General features: G+C 47.7%; 1 protein-coding gene across 1 annotated transcript; it reads left to right on the top strand.

Annotated features, from left to right (window-relative positions):
- Window positions 1-12,237: 12,237 nt before the first annotated feature.
- On the top strand, window positions 12,238-20,929 carry LOC120844019. Its single transcript, XM_042290408.1, has 5 exons — window positions 12,238-12,249; window positions 12,350-12,486; window positions 18,849-18,925; window positions 19,878-19,958; window positions 20,793-20,929. Exons 1-5 carry the CDS (start codon window positions 12,238-12,240, stop codon window positions 20,927-20,929), a joined length of 444 nt encoding a protein of 147 aa, XP_042146342.1.
- Window positions 20,930-21,243: the final 314 nt, after the last annotated feature.

The following is a 21,243-nucleotide window of genomic DNA, read 5'->3' as shown; positions in this document are numbered from 1 at the left end:
AGTGGCGTCACGTCAGAGACATGAGTTGGTCTATCGTCTGGCCCAAGAACATTCGCGCGGACCGCCACTGATTCAGAAGCTTCTTTGTCGCTGTGGAATTGCCAGGATGAAAGAGAACTATTTTTTTTCTGTGTTGTCTTCGCAAAACTTGGTAACGTAATTTGTGAGATCAAAACAGCCCGTCTAACGACAGTCGAGCGCGGCTCACGAATTGGACACGAGAACTGCGTGAGCACTCGACTTCGGCTCGTAACAATCAATGCCTCGGCGGACACTCGGATAGTGGCTCGCGTCCAACCACAGCGGTGATGTGAATAGCCGAACTCTAACGATGCCTGGAGCTTAGCGCGCATCTTTTTTTATTTCGCCAACCCCAGCGCGTGGATATATGATTGACGTTGGCTGTGTAGGATAGGCCTCAGGCTACGTGGACGCTTGTTCTGGCACCGAGTTGAGGGCTTGAACGATGCTCATTTTTCTCGAATTCTGTTTGGCTACTGCCATTGCCTAGAAAAAATATCCAAGTCAGATTTATTCGGTTGTTAACCTTAGTGAGTGGTTCTAAGTTTTATTTAGCAAAAGCGGAAAACTCGTTTCACGGCTCCTTTAAAGGGGTACGGAAACGAAATGACGGGAGCGCGAGCTCTTACCCCTCCCTTCAAAGGTCGACCAGCGAGAAGCGCAATGCGTATCGCGCTCGTGACGTCAATAGTTCATGCACGGCCGAGCGTACTGTAGTTGCGAGCCTTGCCGTCAACGCGCGACAATCCCGCTTAGTAGTAATATCCGAGGACTGCGTCCCCACGTCGGAACTTTACGCCTCACAAGAGCCGAAAAGTGAAGAGAAGCGCCCCTTTATTGCTCCGAAGGATGATGTGCGCCTGAAAGCATGGCAGAACGCGATCCCTCAGAAAACGTTCACGCTCACATAATAAATTGATGGACGAGGAGCGTGTTGGCGCGAGTCATGACTGAAGAAAGAATAAACATGTAATCACATCTTTTATGGCTGTGTTGGCTTTGCCTTACATGTTTACTCTTTCTTCAATACTGCTACACCAGAAGATTCTGTGTGATTTGCATTTTCAACCCGATCGCATTAATCGTCACTACTCGCACGTCATCAATGAGCAGACGGTTCCGATGGCCAAGGGTCAATGGTAATTAAGAGAAATGTGCCACGCCTTTTTCTGGATGTCCCCGCACATTCGCTCAGGCTGCAGCCAGTTCTCTTACGCCAGTGATGTGGCAATTACATATGAACACGAAGGAGTAGTCGATGACAGCAAGCAAACAAACAAGCTCACGCTCACCGACGTTTTAGAAAGATTTTTCAAATGTGCAGGAACAAAGTCGCCAGTCATAAAATGATAATGTCAAAGGACACCAGAGGATCACAATATTTTCTACAAGCTTGTGAAAAAGCGAGGCGTTGTTTCTGTGATGAAGGCCGGCTGAAACGATCCTCCCTCTGGTTGTCAACATAGGAAGAAAGTTCGTGCCAGAGGCAAGCTATATAGGAGTCAACGCACGACTCAGCAATGGCTATCAACCCTCAAAGATTTGGGAGAGTTTTTGTGCCATGTTGACTCCCTCGAATTGTGTGTTTGATGCCCCTGTGAACTCTTTCCAACTGGCACAACCCCAACAACAGCCGTCTGAAATCGCCGATTTAAAAAAAAAGATGGTCGGTGCATAGGTTTACTATGCTGCATACATTTCTGTAGAACTACGGCCGCGGCTGAAAAAACGTCCATGGGCTCCTGCCGCATGACAATGTCAGGTGCGCAAAAAGCGAAGGCCCGTGGCTTGGAGTCCGCTAGAGGCACTGTTTTAGTAACGTTGGGCTGAGGCAAATGTGAAGCCCCCCGCGCCGCCATCTTTGAGGTGCATATACGCAATAGGTGACCGGCGTTTGGCAGCAGCCTCAAAGCACTCTGGGTAATCTTCACTTCCGGTTCGTAGCTAGCAGCCGACGCAGCCCCATGACGGCTACGGAAGCATGTGCGGGTGTTGAAACCCGATCAATCCGGGCCACCTTCCTCTGCTGCTGGGTGACTTACACACTTCTGAACGTCTGAAGTTACTTCTACGGATATGTTAAGTACTAATCGGTACGCAGAAGCATCGAGAACGGCCACGAAAGCGCAGAGCCAGTGCGGCCGGCGGCAAGCTGCACTCGCACCGCGCTTTCCGGATCTTCGCATGAAAACTCAGGTTGGTTGTTTCGTTTTCCTTTTGAGCCAGCGTTTTTCATTCGGGTTCTGTTTATTTTTGATGGTTACGTTAGATCACATCACCGACTGAAATAGGCGCGAATGTTAGCCGTAAGACACGGCCAGCTGAAATGCCCGGTCGGAGGTCTGGCATACTTTTCTCACTTTGTGAGAACACCTAAGCCTGGGTAAGAAAATCTTTAGGGAATCAAAAGTTTAAGACGGGGAAAAAAGTCGGTCAGACGGCGTTTCAAACTCAGCTAGTATGTTTTCTCGCGCGATTAAAACGCCACTTCCGTGCGAAAGTTAGTTTCGTCGACATCTGACTACGTGACAATCCTTGTTTTTGAACACTCACGCGTTTTTGGAACTTCAACTAAGTTGTCCCCCGTGAACTGCAATAATCCTCCGCCCCCCCCCCCCCTTCCCCCTTCCCGCACGTTTTTTTTTAATGATGTCGAGTAAGAAAGCATACACAAACGAGCACCGATTTTTATATGAGCCACGCAGGGTCGTGCTACTGCTTTATTATCCGTCAATATGAAGGTGCTGCCCGTTTGCTATTGTTTCTTTATATTACAAAAAGCTGACCTTTCCTTTTGTTTATTTATATTATAGCAAGCCACCCATCCACGCAGCTTTCCGGGAACAGTCTGCGGCGGCTCATCACAGAAAATCTTAATCCGAGCTGTCGATGTAACGATTAATCGGCCTGGCAATGGCACTGTATGTTGACAAAACGTCGTGCCATGAACTGATTGCCCGCGAGATCGCACCCCGCGTTCTCGCAGATGCCTTGTACGACAAGCACTGCTCACCCCTTCGTGGAATAATCGAGACGCTTTTGGTGGGTGCCAAAAGACTGTTAGAGATCATTATTTCCCGCTGGCCCTACCCGAAGAAAGAGAGAACGCGCTGTACTGGCCTGTAACAATATTGGCCGCGCATAAACGGTCACCGACGTTTGTCTGTCACAGGTCATTTCGCTCCATCACTCGCTTAACAGCGACGGCCCATCGTTGCTTCCATGCTTTGTTACACGGGAACTGGAACATCTTATACCCTCTATGGCTTGCGTTAGAACAACGTACCGCGGAGCTGTAAGCCATTTTCACCGCGAATACACCACGGCCACCACGCCTAGAAGGGCTCTTGATGCAGCTGGACGAACCGCGACCGGCACCGGACGAACCGGAAGCGTGAAGTCACGTGGTGCCTCGCTCCGGATGACGAAACTTCCGGCTCAAACGCCGGTCACCTATTGCGTGCGATTGTTTTCAATGCTTCGCCGAGTCTCGCAAGAGAGTCGCGTCGTCGCGTGAACTGTCCATGCCGCAGAGTGCGCGAGCTCGGCCGCTCGGCCGCTATCCAGAGCGATGAGCGAAGATTCTAGAATCACATATGGTGCCTACATGTCTGCAAAAGCGCGCGTGGGTATGAAGGCACTCTAGAATCACAGCTGCCGGAGCGGTGCCTCCGTTTCAATCAACAAGACAGGAGCGCGTCGCGTTGAAGCGAGCAAACGAGCAAGCCAGCAGATAAGAAAGGTTGCGCGTGTGCACTGCGCGGTTCTCGGCAGCAGGTGCGCTCTGTCTGTCGTCAGTTCCGTGACCAAGTTTTCGTGACATCGACCTCCCAACTTCGCACCCCCATCCAAGCGCGGAGAAAGGCGTAGTTCTACATAAAAAAATATAGATTTACAGATCGAGATCAGTAGATAATTCCAAAAGCTATGCGCGCTAGCGGAGAATTCAGAGCGGATCTGGCGGAGCCCGCAGCAGACCATGCAAGCGATGCAAGTGTGGAAGACACGGGGAGGATCGATCCCTCGGCGACGGCAGCGCCACTGTTTCGCCCGCCACCGCGGCAGCCCGCGCTCTTCCAGTGACTGCCGCTCCAGATACGCCTTTCGCCCCTGCTTATAGAAGTAGTACGTAGTACGGTGTTACTTTTAGAAAACGAAAAATTGGGCAGGTGTTCGCGTTTTTTATTCATTGACAGCATTATTTTCTGTTAGCTGGTATGCGCTCTACTGAGAAATAAAATGTACAGCTCGATGCCTTGATAAGTTCGTGATCGCTTGAAAAATTCGCAGGTCCTTAATTTTAGAAAGTTTCTCCAGTCGCAATTTTTTTAGGAAACTATAAGAGCGAAGATGACCTAAGTACTTTCCGGACTCTTTTTTTAAAGTATCAAGACACTTACAATTATTTGTATTTCCATTACTATCGTATACCCGTACGTGCAAGGATGGCACATAAACGTGGAATTCTTTAATCCTGTCATTTAGAGCTGTGCTTCAGGAGCAAACACTGCTCGGTAGACACAGCGTTCGACAGTCTCGAGCGTGAGTCACGTAGCTCTGCCGTCAACGTCGGTGTGTTCATGGCGAAGACACACGGGAGCCAAATGCTATCTGAGATGCAGCACGTTCAAAGTTCCTTGAAGTTGCATTCTTGTCTGTCTTGGCAGTATGGAAGTAACCGACATCTCCCACGACTTCATAGTAAAGTGTTCCACTTTCTTTGGAGTTTCATCTTTTTATGCAATATGGCAGCAGCAATCAACTTCCACCATCTCATTGTAAAATGGTTCTTCTTCTTTAAAGCTGCATCTCTATTTTTTTTCTGCAATATTGTCACGAATATAATCCTAAACTTGATTAAGAAAACCTAAACTGAACGTTTAATGTGGCGAACTTGTGCCTGGAAAGATAAAGAAACAAAGACTGTACTTTGACGGCGACGGAGGGACGACCGCCTTAGGCAGCCATGCGAAGCTCCTTTTGTAAGCGCGTGGGTACATAGAAGTTTCCGAGCTCGAACAAACAACAATATTCTCGAGTTTCCATGACTGGAACATTCCAGTCATACGAACAAAACAAAGATAAAAAGGACAAGCGCTGGAGCGCTGGAAAAGGAACACCCCAGTGAGCGGCGTATAGGACTCGAGCACGTTGCCGACTCAGTTATTCGAACGCGGCAATATGGCACCAAATGTCATCTCCTACAACTTCAACGTAAAATGTTTTCGTTTTGGTTTTTAAGTTAAACGTTTTATGCAACGTGGCAGCAACTTTTATCTCGAATGACTTTATTGGAATTTCGGAACGAATCTGTGTCGAACCGCGCCGACCCGTCGGAAGCGTGCAGCATCCTCGGGTACGGAGATGACGCGTTCGCTGATTTTATTTCTACGTCAGCTGAATTTTCTCTTCGCCGGGCAAGTGTAAGAAGCTTAGGAAGTCGGGTACTCTGGGGAAATCTCGTCGTCCTGAGTCTAGATTAACAACAACAACAAAAAACACCGAAAAAAAACATTTCTAAATTTTAAGTTAAAGTTTCATTTTAAAGACCCGGACGTACACTTTGCGCTTTCCACTTTTGCCCCCTCGTTCTTTCCCGTGTTCTCTTCACTTTTTTACATTGCCCCAACTTGTCTCCTCTTGGAGCTTAGGAGAGGGGGGCGCTAAGAGGCTAATCTCCATTGCAGAAAACCGAGGTTGGGGGTACGTCGTCCCTTAAGAGAAAATCTATGAACTTTCGACAGGCCCTCAAAGCCAAAAAAAGTACGCCTGCCGCAAGCGAGATAAGACAACGAGGAAGCCCCACATTGATAAAACATTTACGAGAGATTTAGAGGAGATTAATGCATCATCAAACCCTTCTTATTGATCAGGACGCTTTATTGTCTTTTACCATTAATTTCCACGCTCTCGCCGACCTTCCTTTATTTTCTCTTTCTCTAACAGTTTGCCATGTCCCGCATTTTCCTGATTGCTTCGTTGTCCTTTTTTTAGAGCGCAGCTCTTAGGCGCCCGTTCCCGGCTTGAGCGGCGCCGCCGTCGCCGTCGGCGTAATCGCGCGGTGCATTATGGGAAATATCTCATGATGCAACGCGCGGGGAGGAGGGGGGGAGGACGAGGGGGAGAGAAGGAGGAGGAGGAGGCAGGGTGGGGAGGAGAAGAAGGGAGAGGGGAGGAGGAGCGGAGGGGAGAAGGAATGAAGAGGAGGAGGACAGGGGGAGGAGCTTGAAGAATGAGGGGAGGAGGAGGTGAAGGAGGAAGAGGAGGAGAGGAGAAGGGCGAGGAGGAGGAAAAGGACGGAGGAGGGGAGGAGCGAGGAGGGGTATACCCTCCCCTCAGTACACTTTCCTTCTCCTCCTCAAGAGCTGCGCTCTAATTCGGCGTTACAGGGCGTTACAGGGTGTTCTTTCATTTTTTCCCCGCAATCGCGTACTAAAATCCCAGTCCCACTGCTAATGCATCATACAACATTGTGTTCACTGCAGGCGTGATAACAGAATTCTCTGCGGGCACGCCTCAGACATGTTTGAAACATGTTTGCTGCATACATACGTGTATGCTTCGAACATGCCTGCGGACAGTTCTTTGTACGACCAATCTGACTGTCATACAAGGAAGAAGCATGCCTCGGACAGTGTCTGCACACTGTCCTTTGTACGATGTAACTACAATGTGACCTCGGCTTAAAGGCGGGTTCACACATGTGCGCTCGAGTGTGACCAAATGCGTTGTAAGCGCTTGTGAACGCTTAAGGCCCGTTCACACAGTTGCGTTCGGAGCGACCACTACGCTTACGAACGAATGCAACCGGTTGGAACGACGAGTTACCATAGCAACGAAGCGCCAAACGGTCGTTTCGTTCGTGTTCGTTCGCAACGCAAGGAGTTGAGCCGGGCTGAACTTTTTCGTTACGTTCGGGAACGACGGGAGCGACAGACCAATCACAGGTCGAGGAGAGCTCGGTCGCGCGCAGGCTCCTTCTATTTCCAAACATGGCGTCGATGGTGATCGTCGACATCGACGGCGTGATGGACGCGCTCATCGTTCCCCGCAAAAGCGCTATCCTCGACTGTGAATTTTCGTCGTGTATCGTTATGATAACCCAGCACGTAGTAGAAGGGAAGATCCACCTACTTGTGCGGCGATCTCGTGGCGGCACTCTCAAGACAGCAGAAACGCCCGTGCCGTCGTGTTTGTTTACTTCGACTACAGTGGTGCTTTCCTAGCATTTGCGTCCTCGAACATCACCCGGATTTCTTTTTTGGCGCATTCCTTGCGTGTACTCAAGTTCAAGGTATTACTGGTGCGTACCGTATAAAGGATGCGAATTTTTTACTCGTTTTCATCGCCCGAAAAAGTTAATTAGTGTTAGCAATCCTGAACGCTCGCATCGTCTGTCAAATTATATTTCTACGTTGCTATATCGTTGCTAAGATTACATCATCTTTTATATTCGTAGAAACGGTGTGTGGGGAGATTTGTACTGTTGGCAAAGCTGTGTATTAAAGTCGTGATCGTGCAAGACGGCGTACTGGATCTTTTTTTTCTTTTTTTTTTTTAATGCACTACCCTGCAAGCGTATCCTGAAAAAAAAGAGTAATAAACCTTGAGGTCATAGAAGACGGTCTGTCTATTTTCTGTTACGCAAGTGAGTGGCAGCGCGTCCCCTTCTTTTTGGAGGCACCGCTGAAACAGCTGACGGCAACGGAGAGGCGGTCGCCGTGCTGCCGACCCGCTGCGCTTGTTGCAGTGGTAGCAGGAGTGTACGCGTGGCGCAGAGCGATCGTTCCGGTCGCTCTGGTCAAAACGGACGCGGTCGCGGATAACGGGTTCGTTGCAGATGTCTGAACCAGCCTTTACAAAGCTATTGTAGGCGCATAGCAGATCTTCGTGAGCGTACGCCGTAGCCGAAACCTCGGGCTGCTCCGGTGATGACCCCGCTACCCCGCGCCGGGCACGAAACCGTCCGCCATGTTTGTAAGCGTACCTGGGTTGCTTCCTATTGGCTAGGACCAAGAGCTGAAGCTCGTTTCTTATTGGCTGTTGATTCGCGTGGTTGCATGCGGTTGCATGTGTGTGTACACGTCGCGCACAGTTGTCGTTGAAGTCGCAGCGGTTGCATTCGTTCGTAAGCATAGTGGTCGCTCCGAACGCAACTGTGTGAACGGGCCTTTAGACAGACGAACGAGAAAACACGCTGGCACTCTGGCGCGCCTCCTATCAGGTGACACTGGAACTCTTGCGATGTGAGTATATATGCTATAAACTGAGAGGTTTGCAATATTTTAGAGACTATATCAACGTATCATCTACGAGAAATCGTCACTTATAACGTAGCACCGATTATTTCGAGTCCACGGTGAAAGACTGATGCGTAAAAAAAATTAAAAAATATACGCAAATCGTTCCAGGGCTACCCGGTAGATGGAGCCCCCAATCTGTCCTCTCGGACTAAGACGTACCGGGTTAAGTCCAAGAAATGGACACTTTATGTAGTGTGTATGGGGAGCAGGAGGAAACGGCTGAGCACTTAATACTTTTCTGTAAAGGGCTTCACCCAACAGTTAACAGTGACCGGGCGGATTTAATCAAAGCATTGGGTTTTAAAGACAGTGAAGGAAAAATAGACTTTACACGGGTAGAAATAACCAAGCGGAGGTTATCAGACTGGTGGCTAAAATCGAGGCAGGGGTGAGATTTAATCTTGGAATTCAAAACATATAATTAGATTTATAATATTGGCTAGGTGGCGCAAGCCACCGCCCGATTCACAGGGTTTAGCCAGATCCATCCATCCATCCAACCTCGTCTTACTTTCGTCTTAAAACCCTTGGTGTGTCGAAGCGTGAACCTTACCAAGGGGCTTCCCTCTTGTCGTAATTCGTCACGCGTGGTCACGGTACACTCGGCCACACCCAAACGAATCCTGTGAACCAATCTCATCCATAGACTTTTCCTGTGCTTATCACCGAAGCACCGAATCACTGGGATGGGGAAGCATGGGAGGCGTCTCATATTTTCGTCAAAGAGCGCTACCGCGCGCACTCAGAACGCCTTCCACAGCCAAGGAGACAAAGATGGCAGCCAATGAATGGCGACTAGTGGAATGGTCTATAGACCTATACACGCTTTTTATAAACATCTCCGCGTTCATCCATACCACGAGGGGGGGGGGGGGGGGGGGCACTGCGCGTGCACAGGAACTAGCATCAAGTGATGCGCATGCGCCGCCTCGATAGTAGCGTCACCGTAGCTGCGTGGTGTCAGAGCCGCCATGTTGGTGTATATACACCTTTCCAAGAAACACTCGACCCCAGGGGCAGCACACCGTTTTCGAGCCCAGTTCCTGGGTTGGAGGCTAGACTCTCACCGGCGTCCCTGCTAACCCTAACCCAGTGGACTGTGCTTTCGATAAACGCAACCTACGTAGGCGCAGATTAAAACACTGATGGCGGCTAAATTCTCCACTTTTCCCGCTGTATTTAGTGTTTTCCCGAGGTCATTAAGAAAGCATTGTATCTCATTTGAAAAAAAAAAAGAAACAAAAAAAAACAATAAAAATCCTATAAACTACTTTTGCTGGGTACGTGCGCGACAGAACGAATGCGACTGGAATGTATAGTTCTAGTTGTTGTTTTTTTTTCTTTTTTGCGATAAGTTTTGACGGCGCCGCGCGAATCAAACGCGTGTCAAACGACAAAACGCTTAGCAGTCGTAAATAATTTACAACAGAAGATAGCCGAAAGGCACGCATTTTTCAGGCTCACAAATAATGTGTTTACCGATGGACAGAACACGGACATACGATTAAGCAAGTGTTAACATTCGAACGATATATTGTACGTACCACACGATGTAGCGTTGTCTGTAAAGAAATTATTTGAGAAATATCTGAAATAAGTTAACGAAGTCAGAGTCGACGACAGTCACATCTTGACGATCGGACGAAACCCAAGATGACTTCGTTTTGGGGCACGTTTTGGGTAGAGCTTCCTTTTTTTCACAACAGCACCAAGGCAAAGGAACGAACGCAACTGGCCCGCTTCCCACCCCAACCCGGACAACTATTTTTGGAGACGACTGAGGATTCTACGCGAATTATCTCATGGAGGGGGGAGAACAATGTTCGCAAAATCGCATCGAGGGCCGTTCGACGTCCTTCCCCTCCTTTGTTTCCCCTGAATGTCAGGCAGAAAAGCTTGAATGGCAGGCACTTACCAGCTTTATTTCTCACAATGGAAAATTACACAAAAAGAGTAGGCAGAACGCATAAAAAAAAAATGAAGTGGAAACTTTTAAGAGGGGCGAGAAAACGTCGAATGCAAAACCGCAAAAACGTAGGTAGAGAACCGCGCTGAGAGGTTCTTCACAGTCCAAGAGAGTGGCAGAAAATGTCTAGCTGATAGAGGGCGCGAGAGTCGCACGAGCCGCATCAGCATCTGCCAGATGGTGGCGGCCTAGGAGCGTTTCTTGGAAAGGTGCATACAAGCACATTTGCCGAACGTCACCTTTCATGCAATAACGTCATCAGGTGGAGAGGGTACTTTTTAGGCCTCTTGACCATCTGTTCTCTCCTCCTGGGGATCCAAAGCCAAGAGTCCTACACAAATCCCCGATGGGCAGCTCGTAGAACGAAAGCTTAGGGCTGTTAACTCAAGGCCGTTTACTCAAATTCAGTGTTTGTGAACATCCTTGATATATTCACGTGCGAAACGAGGTCCACGGCTAGCGCCAACGAGGTTCACTCGCGAAGTTACTGAGAAGCTGGAATCTGTGCGGTTCGCCGTTCTTTCCCTCGAGCAGGTCATGTTTTATTCCAGTATCGACGAACGTCGTGCGAAGTTGATCGACGCTACAACCACTAGCAGCTAAAGAAGCGCAGAGCGTGACAAGCACGAATCACCTTACTATCGCGCCGCAGCCTCTAAGACTGCGGATCCAGCCGATAAGGACGCCGAATCGCGAAGAGAGAAGCGGGGTCATAATAGGTGACCAGTGTTGGCGGTAACGCGTTACAAGTAACGGCGTTACCGGTAACGCGTTACTTTTTTTGGTAACGTAGTAACGTACTCGTTACTTTTCCAAAGAAGTAACGGGTAACGTACTTACGTTACTTACTTTGAGTACGTGTAACGAAATTACGTTACGTTACTTTACTTCCTAGAACTAGTAAAAAAAAATTGTGTTTTTAAGTGCTTAGTCTTAAATTCCTTAGTCAAAAGATGCCGCTGTCCTCCACTTTTCTTTGACGTCGGTGCTCGTCATATTTGACGTCACACGCCACCTGCCACTGGTTTTCTCCCGCGGCTCGTTGACCTCGCTACCGCCGTTACTTGTAACGCGTGTCATTCTCTTTCCACGCTTCTCGCTGGGAAAGAGAATGACACCTTTGTGTCATTCCCTTTCCCGTTTTTCACGTTATAAATCAGCTTCATATATACTTCCGCGTTTTTTCTTGTAACTATTGGGGTGAAACCCTAAAAAAGAGAGGGTAATTAAGTGTCCCCATAGACATATTTTAGCTATGGCGTTTACGCACATACCAAACGTCGAAACAGCAAATGTTTTAGTTCTTGAATAAAAAGTAACGCTACAGTAACGTGCGTTACTTTTTATCAGTAACGGTAACGGTAACGCGTTCCTTTTATTTTGAGGTAACGTAGGTCGGTAACGCGTTACATTTATTAGCAAGTAACGAGTAACGTATTTAGTTACTTTTTTTCGGTAACGCATTCAACACTGAATAGGTCTCGTTTCACGCTTGAGTTTGAAGACGACGCTTACCAAAGTCATGTTTGAGTTAAGAGTGATACATTTTTTTTTTTTTTGGCCTGTCCGCAATCACTGCGGTACGAATGTGCTGAACATTCTGTCATATCTGTGCGAATAGCGCACTGTTTACTTATGGGGACATTTTAGACCGTTCAGGCGGCATGGTTCATGCTGTAGACGCTTTGCACACGCGCCAAATTGGAGCCACCATTGCTGACCTTCTCTTATCTTACCCAAATGCCGAGCCACTGAAGCGGGCGTTGACGAGCCTCCACATGGGCCAATGCTGGGCAGAAGGACACAGTAAAATCTATATTTGCAATAACCTGCCCTGCTGTGGTAATGATAGAGCGAAGTGATCAAAATAAGAGAAAACAAAAACTGAAGGCCGGTTATGGGGTCGCCCATGCACAGCTGCTGCAAAGCGTCTATAGGAACTTCGAAATGGATGGCACTGTTGGTTCTGTCTTCTAGCCTCAATAAACTATGCATACTGTTTCAGAACGAAACTATGCATCTTTGATAAGAACTGCATCGTTTATATGTTCTTTCGCAGTTCTTGGGGAAGTGGTGGTTCGTGCAAGGCACCGCCAAAGTGTTTCATCGCAAGGAAGGCTGTTCCCACTTCGTCGTCTCCAGGAAGGACGGCGACACGTACAACGTCGTCGCACAGTACACTGTAGGAGAGAACAGGTCAGTTTCTCGTACTTTTTCCAAGTGAATCACTCACATGTCATGCCTGGTTGGACCTTTTGTGCTTGCATCTAAACTACACGATAGTGATCCTTTCCACACCCACTGCCTTAAGGGCTGTTCATACAGGTCACGATATGTACCGCGCACACAGAAGAAAATTCGTGTTCGATCTTCAAAACTGCGCGCACGTTTTTAGCGAGGACATCAACTACTCTACAGGCAAACGCTCGATCTGTACACCGACAAAAATTGTCTCAAATCGGAGCGGAAGCGGAGAGAAACCTACACATTTCTGTCCGGCAAAAGTCATGCCTGAAGCAAGTCTGAGGGAACGGTATTCTCTGTTTTCGTGTGTAGACATGGACAACATTGGCGAACCTTCGGCTTTATCTTACAATGCGAACGCAGCCCCCATGGCTAGGTTTCAGGCCTTTCTGTAAATTGATCAATTTTGTAGTTTTATCGCCTCAGGCATCACAGCAAGCAGTCGTTGCGACCGCATGTAGAAAAGTGTCTCTGTGTTCTTTTCTTTTCTTTTTTTTTTTTTTGTCCGTTTTGTGAAAGGGCAGCATGTGTTTCACTGAGTGTCAGTAGTTAATTGGCGACGGCAGAGATGTAAATAAAACGTAACACGCGTGGTTCTACCTGGTTTGAGGAACACCCTAAAGTTTTAAACGGTCCCTCCCCTACGAAGTCGACCCTCGGCTATCCATTAATCTCACGCGCAACATGGAAGCACTACTGCACAAACTTCATCCCAACGTCGCTTCTACCGTTGTTAGTTTCTTTTTTTTTTTTCATAGCCTGTCCGTCATGCGGATTCTCCAGAATGTGCATGTGGACACTCCGTCGAACTTCGAGAAAGTGATCTGAAAAGTGCCCTAATGACTTCAGCTTACGGCTCATGGCAATTGACCGCCCTTTGTCACTAAAAAGGCTGCTAGGACCTTGGCCAACTCTTGTTCTAGAAAAGAGGGGCGCAGTTTTTCTTGCGTCATTTGGTCCTGGAAGGCGGAATAGCGTACGGTAATAGACACTTCTCAAAAGTCCACCACAACACCTGTCCGCCATTGCTTGCTCACGTACTCTGAGCCATGGGCGTACTAACCGGGGGGGGCAACACTTGCCCTCCCCCCCCCCCCCAAGTTCTCAGAGGGGGGGGCAAGGCATGTGTGTTGCCTCCCATGAAACAGCCGCCACTGGGCAGGGCAAACACTGGCCGACGGCGACCAAGGGATACCAAGGGCACCGCTCCCAGGACCCGGGGCGGGGTAGGGGGAGGGGAGGTTCTGGTTTGCCCCCCCCCCCCCCCCCCCCCGACTCAAAAACAAATTGGTACGCGACTGCTCTACGCATGTACTCCTGCGTCAGCGTACGGCGAGGACTCGGATCCAATCACGCGCTTCATGAGCAAGCAATGGTGACCGCCAATGTTGCTTGATGGAGTTTGAAAAAGGTTCTATTGAGAGTTCATAGTTTCGCGCTAAGAACAAACACTGCACATAAGTAGAAGCATCATCCTATGATATATGGGCATTGGGTATACTCTTCAAACTGGTAAATGATATATTACTGGTTACTTTGCTTGTACAAGATCGGGATAAGAAGTTTTTTTTGTTTTTTTTTTTTTAGCCGTATGTTCGTAAGATCTAAAGTGTATTGTGACTAGGGCTGAGAGATTGATCGAATAACGTACCGAGAAATTGATTAAGGCATTAATCGAGATGAAATGTTTTAGCCCGTATTCGTAAAATTTTTAAGAACCATGAGGAAGCAAAAAATAAACGCTTTCACTACGCAAACGTGCAAGAGTACACCTGTAAAAAGGGCGCGCTTTAGGCCAAAATTTAGAATAAAGTAAACAGTAGGGGCGAGATTTGTAACTCCAGACAAGGGGGTGTGGAAGGTTACATTTGCCCGGCCACTTCAACGCCGTTCGAGTGTCCATTTAGCGCAGCAATCAAAGGAGGTCGCTCTTGACAGAGAATACCAACGAACAGTTTTGCCACGAATATGCATCAAAATAAACAAGACCGATTAATTGATTAATTATTCGACTAAAAGGTGGCGATTAATCGGATTAAAACTTTTAATCGACGCCAGGCCTAATTGTGACCCGTCTTGCGTATGTTGCACAGTACTCAATGTACTCGCTTTTTACAGTATCAGGTGTTATATGTAAATAGCGTCACACATTATTGCACCCTGAGTTAAATGGAGTAGTTTTATACCTTAGAGGGGGAGGAAGGGTTCTGTGCAAGGTTCTTAGCTTTGGTAACTGTAAAGTCTCAAATTAATTAACACTTTTTTTTCACGTGCAAATGAGTAGCCTGCACCGCTAAAACGGCAGCCAGTATATCCTTTTTTTTTTCTGAGTTATGAAAGAGAGACGTAAATAAATACTGGTCTGAAAAATGCTACCGAACCACTACTATAACCTCTACGCCTGCTCCAACACACACAATAGAGAGTTTTAGGGAACCGTTTTTGCCCATCCGATACGGTGCAAAATGGCCCTACGATACGCACTGCGCATGCGCTATCACAGAAGACTCGCATGTGCGCAGTTCGTGCTGGAGGGTCCATCGTACCTTATCGGATGTGCAAATACGGTTCCCTAAAACTCTCTAAAGTAACTCTGCGCGATACGGTTAGGCTCAACACGACAACGGCGCTTTTTCGGATTTTTGTTCAGGCAGGAAACAAGAACTTTCCTTTTTTTATACTTTTTATGTCAATCTGTTGATTGTAAAACAACAACACAAAGCGGCGATCGTGTCTTCGTGTTAACTGTGTCGCTCTCTGTACATGTGTCTGCACTGGTGGCATGAAAGCCTATGCGGAGCGCAAATTCGTCTTCTTCCTGCGCAGGGGTTCCGGTATAACGTCAGAACACCGAGCTTTAATTAGCTCCGATTGGAAGGATAGAGGGTAGACCTCGAGGCAGCTACAGCATTGAGGTCTGCCCACTATTTGTCCATCAGAGCCAATCAAAACTCGACGTTCTGACGTCACTGCAACCCCTGTGCAAGAAGAAGACGATCTTGCGCTCTGTACATAGCAAGGGCTGGTTTACGCGTCTCGCTTCGAAAGTTACCGAGTGCGTTGCAATGGCTCAGAACTGCTTACCACAACAGAACACGCTGTCTCCATCTATCGAGTAACCCTGGGACACTTCCGATCTGCGTATATTTTCTCATTTCTTAAAACAAGAGGTAGAAACGCACTCGGTAACACTCAAGCGCCAATACCTTTGAAGCAGGTTGTCGGCCACGACCGTCGACTCTGACCCGAGCTGCGGTGAACGACGGCGAAAGCTGGGGAAGCAAGGTCGAAGCCCGTATTGCACAAGGAACCACAGAACCGCCGACTTCATTTCGTGTGCCATATTTTTCAATCGTGCTTCCCACTGCATATGCGCCGAGAAAGTGAGGGAGAGGAGGGGACGAAAGCGCGCATAGGACGTCAGAACACCGAGCTCCGATTGGAACGATTAGCGGCAAGACCGAAAGCTATAGAAGCCTTTGTCTCCACTGCACTCCGGAACGCGTTAGAACGTTGAACGTCGGCGTACGGCGTTTGGCCTCCGCGTTCGAACGCGTTCTACGAGTGCAGTGAAAACCTTTGTCTCCGCTGCACTGGTGGAACGCTTTAAGACGCGGAACGCGGGCGTCTGGCGTTTGGCTCTCGCGTTCAAACGCATTCGACGGGTGCAGTGGAGACAAAGGCAGCTAGTTTTACGACTACCCACTAATCATTCAAATCGGAGCTCGGCGTTCCGACACCCCCGGCGCGCTCTCGTCTTCATCCCACTCACTTTCTCGGCGCATTGGTCTCGCTACGCCACATAACGCTGTTGACAAGCTCGTAACAGCCTGAGACCACGACTACATACAAAGGCGCTGGAAGAAAATAGAAAAGTGTTTATGGCAATCGCGCAGCATGTAGTGTATTTAGTCCATCAATCATTCCTTTATTTTTTTTTTTTTTCAACCTTTTCTTTGTAGGTTCAGCGGTACAAAAGGAGAAACATTGTCGCCTGACGGTATGGCACAGGTCATTAAACGGCCAGAAAGTTATGGGAGATAGCGATTATTAAGACTGAACCTTCAGAAGACCTCCAGAAAGTGCTCGTTGTCTTGCTGGAGGCTTCTATTGTGATATAAAAGGCAGGAACTGCTGCTGGAGGCAGAGCCCATACTGTATTCTTAACTTGTCACCAACTATAGAGAAGCGTAGAAGGCCTTTCTACACTTTCTTAGGTTCGCCCATTCCTATAAAGTTATCCTTGCAGTTAGTTAGTCAATCGAATTGGTGCGAAAATCAACCAGATCTTCCTTAACTTCGTTAACTTAAGGCCAACTTAATTGCTTTCACTAATTGCGTTGCACGCCATTATCGTTAATTGCGTCTGTTTAATACTTTCATTTGTTTACCTCATTAAGCGTCTTCTGAGGACGCAATACATAACAGCTGTCAGTTCATTCCAAACCAGCAAGAACCTAGTTTTTTTTTTTTTTTTTGGCCTGTTTCCAAGATGCTTCCCTGTTTGTTGTTGTAGTTCTTTGTTGTTTTTTGTTTTTTTTTCGTTTACAGCTTATCTGGGATTATAGGATTCCCGATTTGTTGCGTAGTTGCTTTGTTAGGGCGCTTAAATTATTCATTCACGGAGTTGACGTTTTCCGCGGAAAAGTGAGTCAAAGATAAAATTACTTTAATATGCTCAAGTTACCGATTATTTAAAAACAACAGTGCTAGTGAATCAAAGAAAGGAAGCTCGAAATTATCCCCTTTGGGTACGGTGTTACGCTTCACCAATAAAAGTATGCGCCGAGCAACTGAGGGAGAAGAAGGAGACAAGAGCGCACGAGGACGTCAGAATGCCGACTTCTGGTTCGAATGATTAGCGCCAGTGGGTAGACCTAGTGTCACTAAATAAGCTACGCTTCAGAGTAACGGCACTTGGCCATATTGTGGCTTAAAATCATGGCTGCCAGTTATCTGAAGCTTTATCTGATATCGCAGGAAACGCTTTCCCGTCCTCCACGAATGTTTAATAAGAAGTTCGCGACAGAGAAAAGAAATATTACATGACCTTCCTAACGCCGAATCTAAAGCTGAGGAAGTCGCACCTTTGAATCATGACGATCGACACTTGCGTCTGCTCTGCACAAGCACCAAAACGGCGACGCCCACAACAATGTCGGGGAACGGAGTGCCGATACTCTAAGCGCAGCTCATTTAGTGGCTCTAGGTAGACCTAAAGCTGCCTTTGTTTACACTGCACACGTCGAACGCGTTCAAATGCGTAAGTCAAACACCGGACGCCGGCGTTCCGCGTTCTAATTCGGTCAACGAGTTCAGTGGAGATAAAGGCAGCTAGCTTTAGCTCTATCCACTAGTCATTCCAATCAGAGCTCGGCGTATTGAAGTCCCCGCTCGCTCTCGTCACCTCCTCCCCCTGGAGGAGCAAAGATATGCCCCCGAGTCCGATTTGCGAGGAAAAGTACACTCTTAGTTCGGCACATTTATGCCACTTATACTACATTTAATGTGCCTAAAAAATGTATAAATTTTCTGTAAAGAAATTATAAATGTTGAGAGAAATGTGAATAACAATTTATGACAAAGTAGGTTACACCGCATGTTTGGACGCGGCAGAACCGCGATATGAAAGAGAGAAGTGATCCTTGATCAAGGTTACCGAGCCTTTCTTTCTTTCTTTCTTTCTTTCTTTCTTTCTTTCGTTCTTTCTTTTTTCTTTTCTTCTTTCTTTCTCTCTTTTTTGCTTTCTTTCGTTCTTTCTTTCTTTCTTTCTTTCCATCTTTCTTTCTTTCCCTAATTATTTATTTTATACCTACATCGTCCGGTGGGCATTGCACTGGTGTGTGTGTGTGTGTGTGTGTGTGTTTCGGGGGTGGGGGAGCAGGGTTTATAAAACGATACACAAAAGAGCAACATCATAGAAAGCATAGATAAACAGGAATACAAAACGATATAAAACATAAACGGCAACTTGACAACAATAACATTGCAGTACAAAACGAGTAAAGAGAGGGCAGCTCTACCGAAAAGTCGGGTAGCATGTTCCAGTCATGAACAGTTCAGGAAAAAAGAAGTATTTGAACGCATCAGTTCACTTTAAAAAAAAAAAAATCCCGAATGATTTGGCTATCGTTTACTCGGCGAGAAATGTAGTGGAGTGCTCGAATATATTGTTTTTATTGATTTGTTTTTAATAGCATGAAACGTGTGAAGTGTCAACCCTGCGCGGAAATAAGGAGGGAAAAAAAATAAACGCCTTTAATGGGTGTTCACAGAACTTTCTCGAGAGCGTCTAATTTCTGTCCCATCTGCAGCCAGAAGACCCGACGTATCAACCTCGATTTCGAAGACGAATCCGAACATCCAGCCAAATTTGCTGTCTACTTGGACGGTCAGTGTCTTTCTTGTGTCTCCGTGCGTACTTTAAAGTAAAATTGATTTGTTGCGTGTCTTGTCTCCTTTGTTTCCATGTTAGCTTTTGCTATGCATACCTGAAGTATTAGCGAACGACGTGGGACTAGATCTATTTTCCGAAACTTTCTCAAAAGCTTTGACATTTGCTGAAAGTAGGTCTTTCTCCTCGGCAATATTATAATAGTCTAATATAAGCGACATTCTGGTGTCTATCTTACGGGAAACATTCGATTTGAATAGGTAGCGCAGGATTAAATAAGGGCAAATTTGTTTGTTTGTTTTTATTACATGTCACGTTGTAGTAGATTCTTGATACAACAGAAGGTCTCGCGACAGGAGTAACCCTTTTGTGAAAGAGAGAACTTGGACCACCTTGACTTATGTCCAGGGTGGGTATATAGACCCCTTTACTGTTTACAAACTCAAGCCGTCTCTATCTCCAGAAATCACGAAGTTTGGGATCTAGCGAGGTCTCTCAGCTGCGCTATAAGGCAGAAAAGAGTGGATCGGTCCTCTTAATATTAACAAATTTCCAACAAATCTCTCGCTATTCGGCCCTTTAACTGATCACCTGGAGAACTGGTCGTAACATGTTTCATAGATGTTGCAAGAAGCGGTGCTATGGTGGGGTTCGTTTGTCCTCACATTCAAGCTGAAGTTCGCGGGGACGTCAATTGCAACAGCGCCTCCTTCCGGGGCTTTCAATGAAAGGATCTATACGTGACTCTCACGTGACGTCATCGAACTGATTGAGCGTCAGCGTGTTTTCCACTTTGGGCGGGTCGGGGGTCAACTAACAATGCCTTCATGCGGAGGCTTTTTTCCTACGTGCCATTGGCTCTGCTCCCTTACCCGTTTATACAATGTTCGAAGCAGAAAAAAAAGCAACCTATAAAATCCTTTTTAAAATCCCCGCGTCTGCCCTTCAGGGACGCAGGTCGTCTGGGCGACGGTGCTAGGAACAGATTACGACCACTGGGCCGTCATTTACATCCGTGAAGGAGGATTCGGTAAGCAACCAACCAAACTCCCTTTCCCAACTTGCGTTTTCCGTCTCTCGCACCATGTATCACGGTGGTTACAGGCGTGAGCTCCTTTTTGTTTGACGAGCTCCCGTCTACTATACTTTTTTTTCCACCTTACAATGGACCGCAGGAGACTTATACTGGTAACCCAAGCCAATCCAAAGCCGTCTGAGGGTCACGTGCAGCCTCTATGGCTCCGAGGCAAGGGCTTACGGATCACTGGGTGGCGGGTTCGAATGCCGGTCCAGGTTTCCGGATCTGACAAAGCCCGATTGCGGAGTAGTCGCCGTTTCACCGAATCAGTTTTGTTTTTGGCATTATGCGAGTGTTACATGACCTTCGGGAGGTGCGCAACGACACGCGCGAGTCAGGTAGTCCCATGAGACGTTCACGGTGCTCAATTGGCTGGGATCACCCGTACAGTTCGCTGCCGTCCATCGTAAGGTGAAACGGAGTACAGAAGCGGCCAGTCCGCGACGGCATAACCAGAAAATAACGACCCTTTTTACGATCGCCGTCGTCTGCGTGGCTTGCCGACTAGACCAGTGGCTTAGGAGGGTCAGACTAGACTCATTTCCCCCCTAAGCTGAGAGTATACGGTGGGAGGCTAGAGTCACTCGCCGGACCAATCGACCGCCTCCCTTTCATAAGCGGACCCCAACTCTGCGCGAGGATGTGGACGAAAGACTGATCGCGTGGCACAAGGTACGACTGGTTGCATAAGCACTTCCACCGCACTGTCAACTTACGGGTGAAACTACGCGTAGAGTCCAGTGGCTTAGGGCGGTCAGGTCGACGGGGGCTTTGATCTTTATACAGAGACATTCACCGTGGCCTCGCGGCGACCCAGACTGGACGCTGCTTTCGACAGCGCCGCGCGAATGGCACTCCAGGAAAGTCAGGTGACGACGGACCTCAGCGACATGTCTGGAAAGAGTTGCCCGGACGACATATGACCGAGAGCAGCGGTCCTTCCGTGTCGGTCTATGTGGACGAGAGAAAACGACGATAAATAAAGTTGAAGCGATTCAATGAACCCCTGCAACGAAATGGCTCACCTCTGAACGTCTCGAGTCGAAGAAGACTCGATGGCGCGTATTGCGTGTACACTATCTGCTGAAATGTGTCAACGGTCGTACAAAGACAAAGAGTTGAAAGACCACTATACTAACTTAGAGCAGGGGTGTCCAAACCCCGACCCGCGGGCTAGGTCCGACCGTCTAGGCTTTCTGGCGGATCAAGCCGCGGTATTTGCAGTGATGCCCGGACC

The sequence above is a fragment of the Ixodes scapularis genome, unplaced genomic scaffold, assembly GCF_016920785.2.
Source record: "Ixodes scapularis isolate PalLabHiFi unplaced genomic scaffold, ASM1692078v2 PGA_scaffold1__304_contigs__length_218370807, whole genome shotgun sequence".
Classification (NCBI taxonomy): domain Eukaryota; kingdom Metazoa; phylum Arthropoda; class Arachnida; order Ixodida; family Ixodidae; genus Ixodes; species Ixodes scapularis.
This window is presented reverse-complemented; position numbering and strand designations above follow the sequence as displayed.

Bases quoted from the DNA above. Each gene is read 5' to 3' on its own strand.
- LOC120844019 (XM_042290408.1), top strand. The intron at 12,487-18,848 runs GTCAGTTTCTCG...TCCCATCTGCAG, and splicing joins TACACTGTAGGAGAGAACAG to CCAGAAGACCCGACGTATCA. The intron at 18,926-19,877 runs GTCAGTGTCTTT...TCTGCCCTTCAG, and splicing joins ATTTGCTGTCTACTTGGACG to GGACGCAGGTCGTCTGGGCG.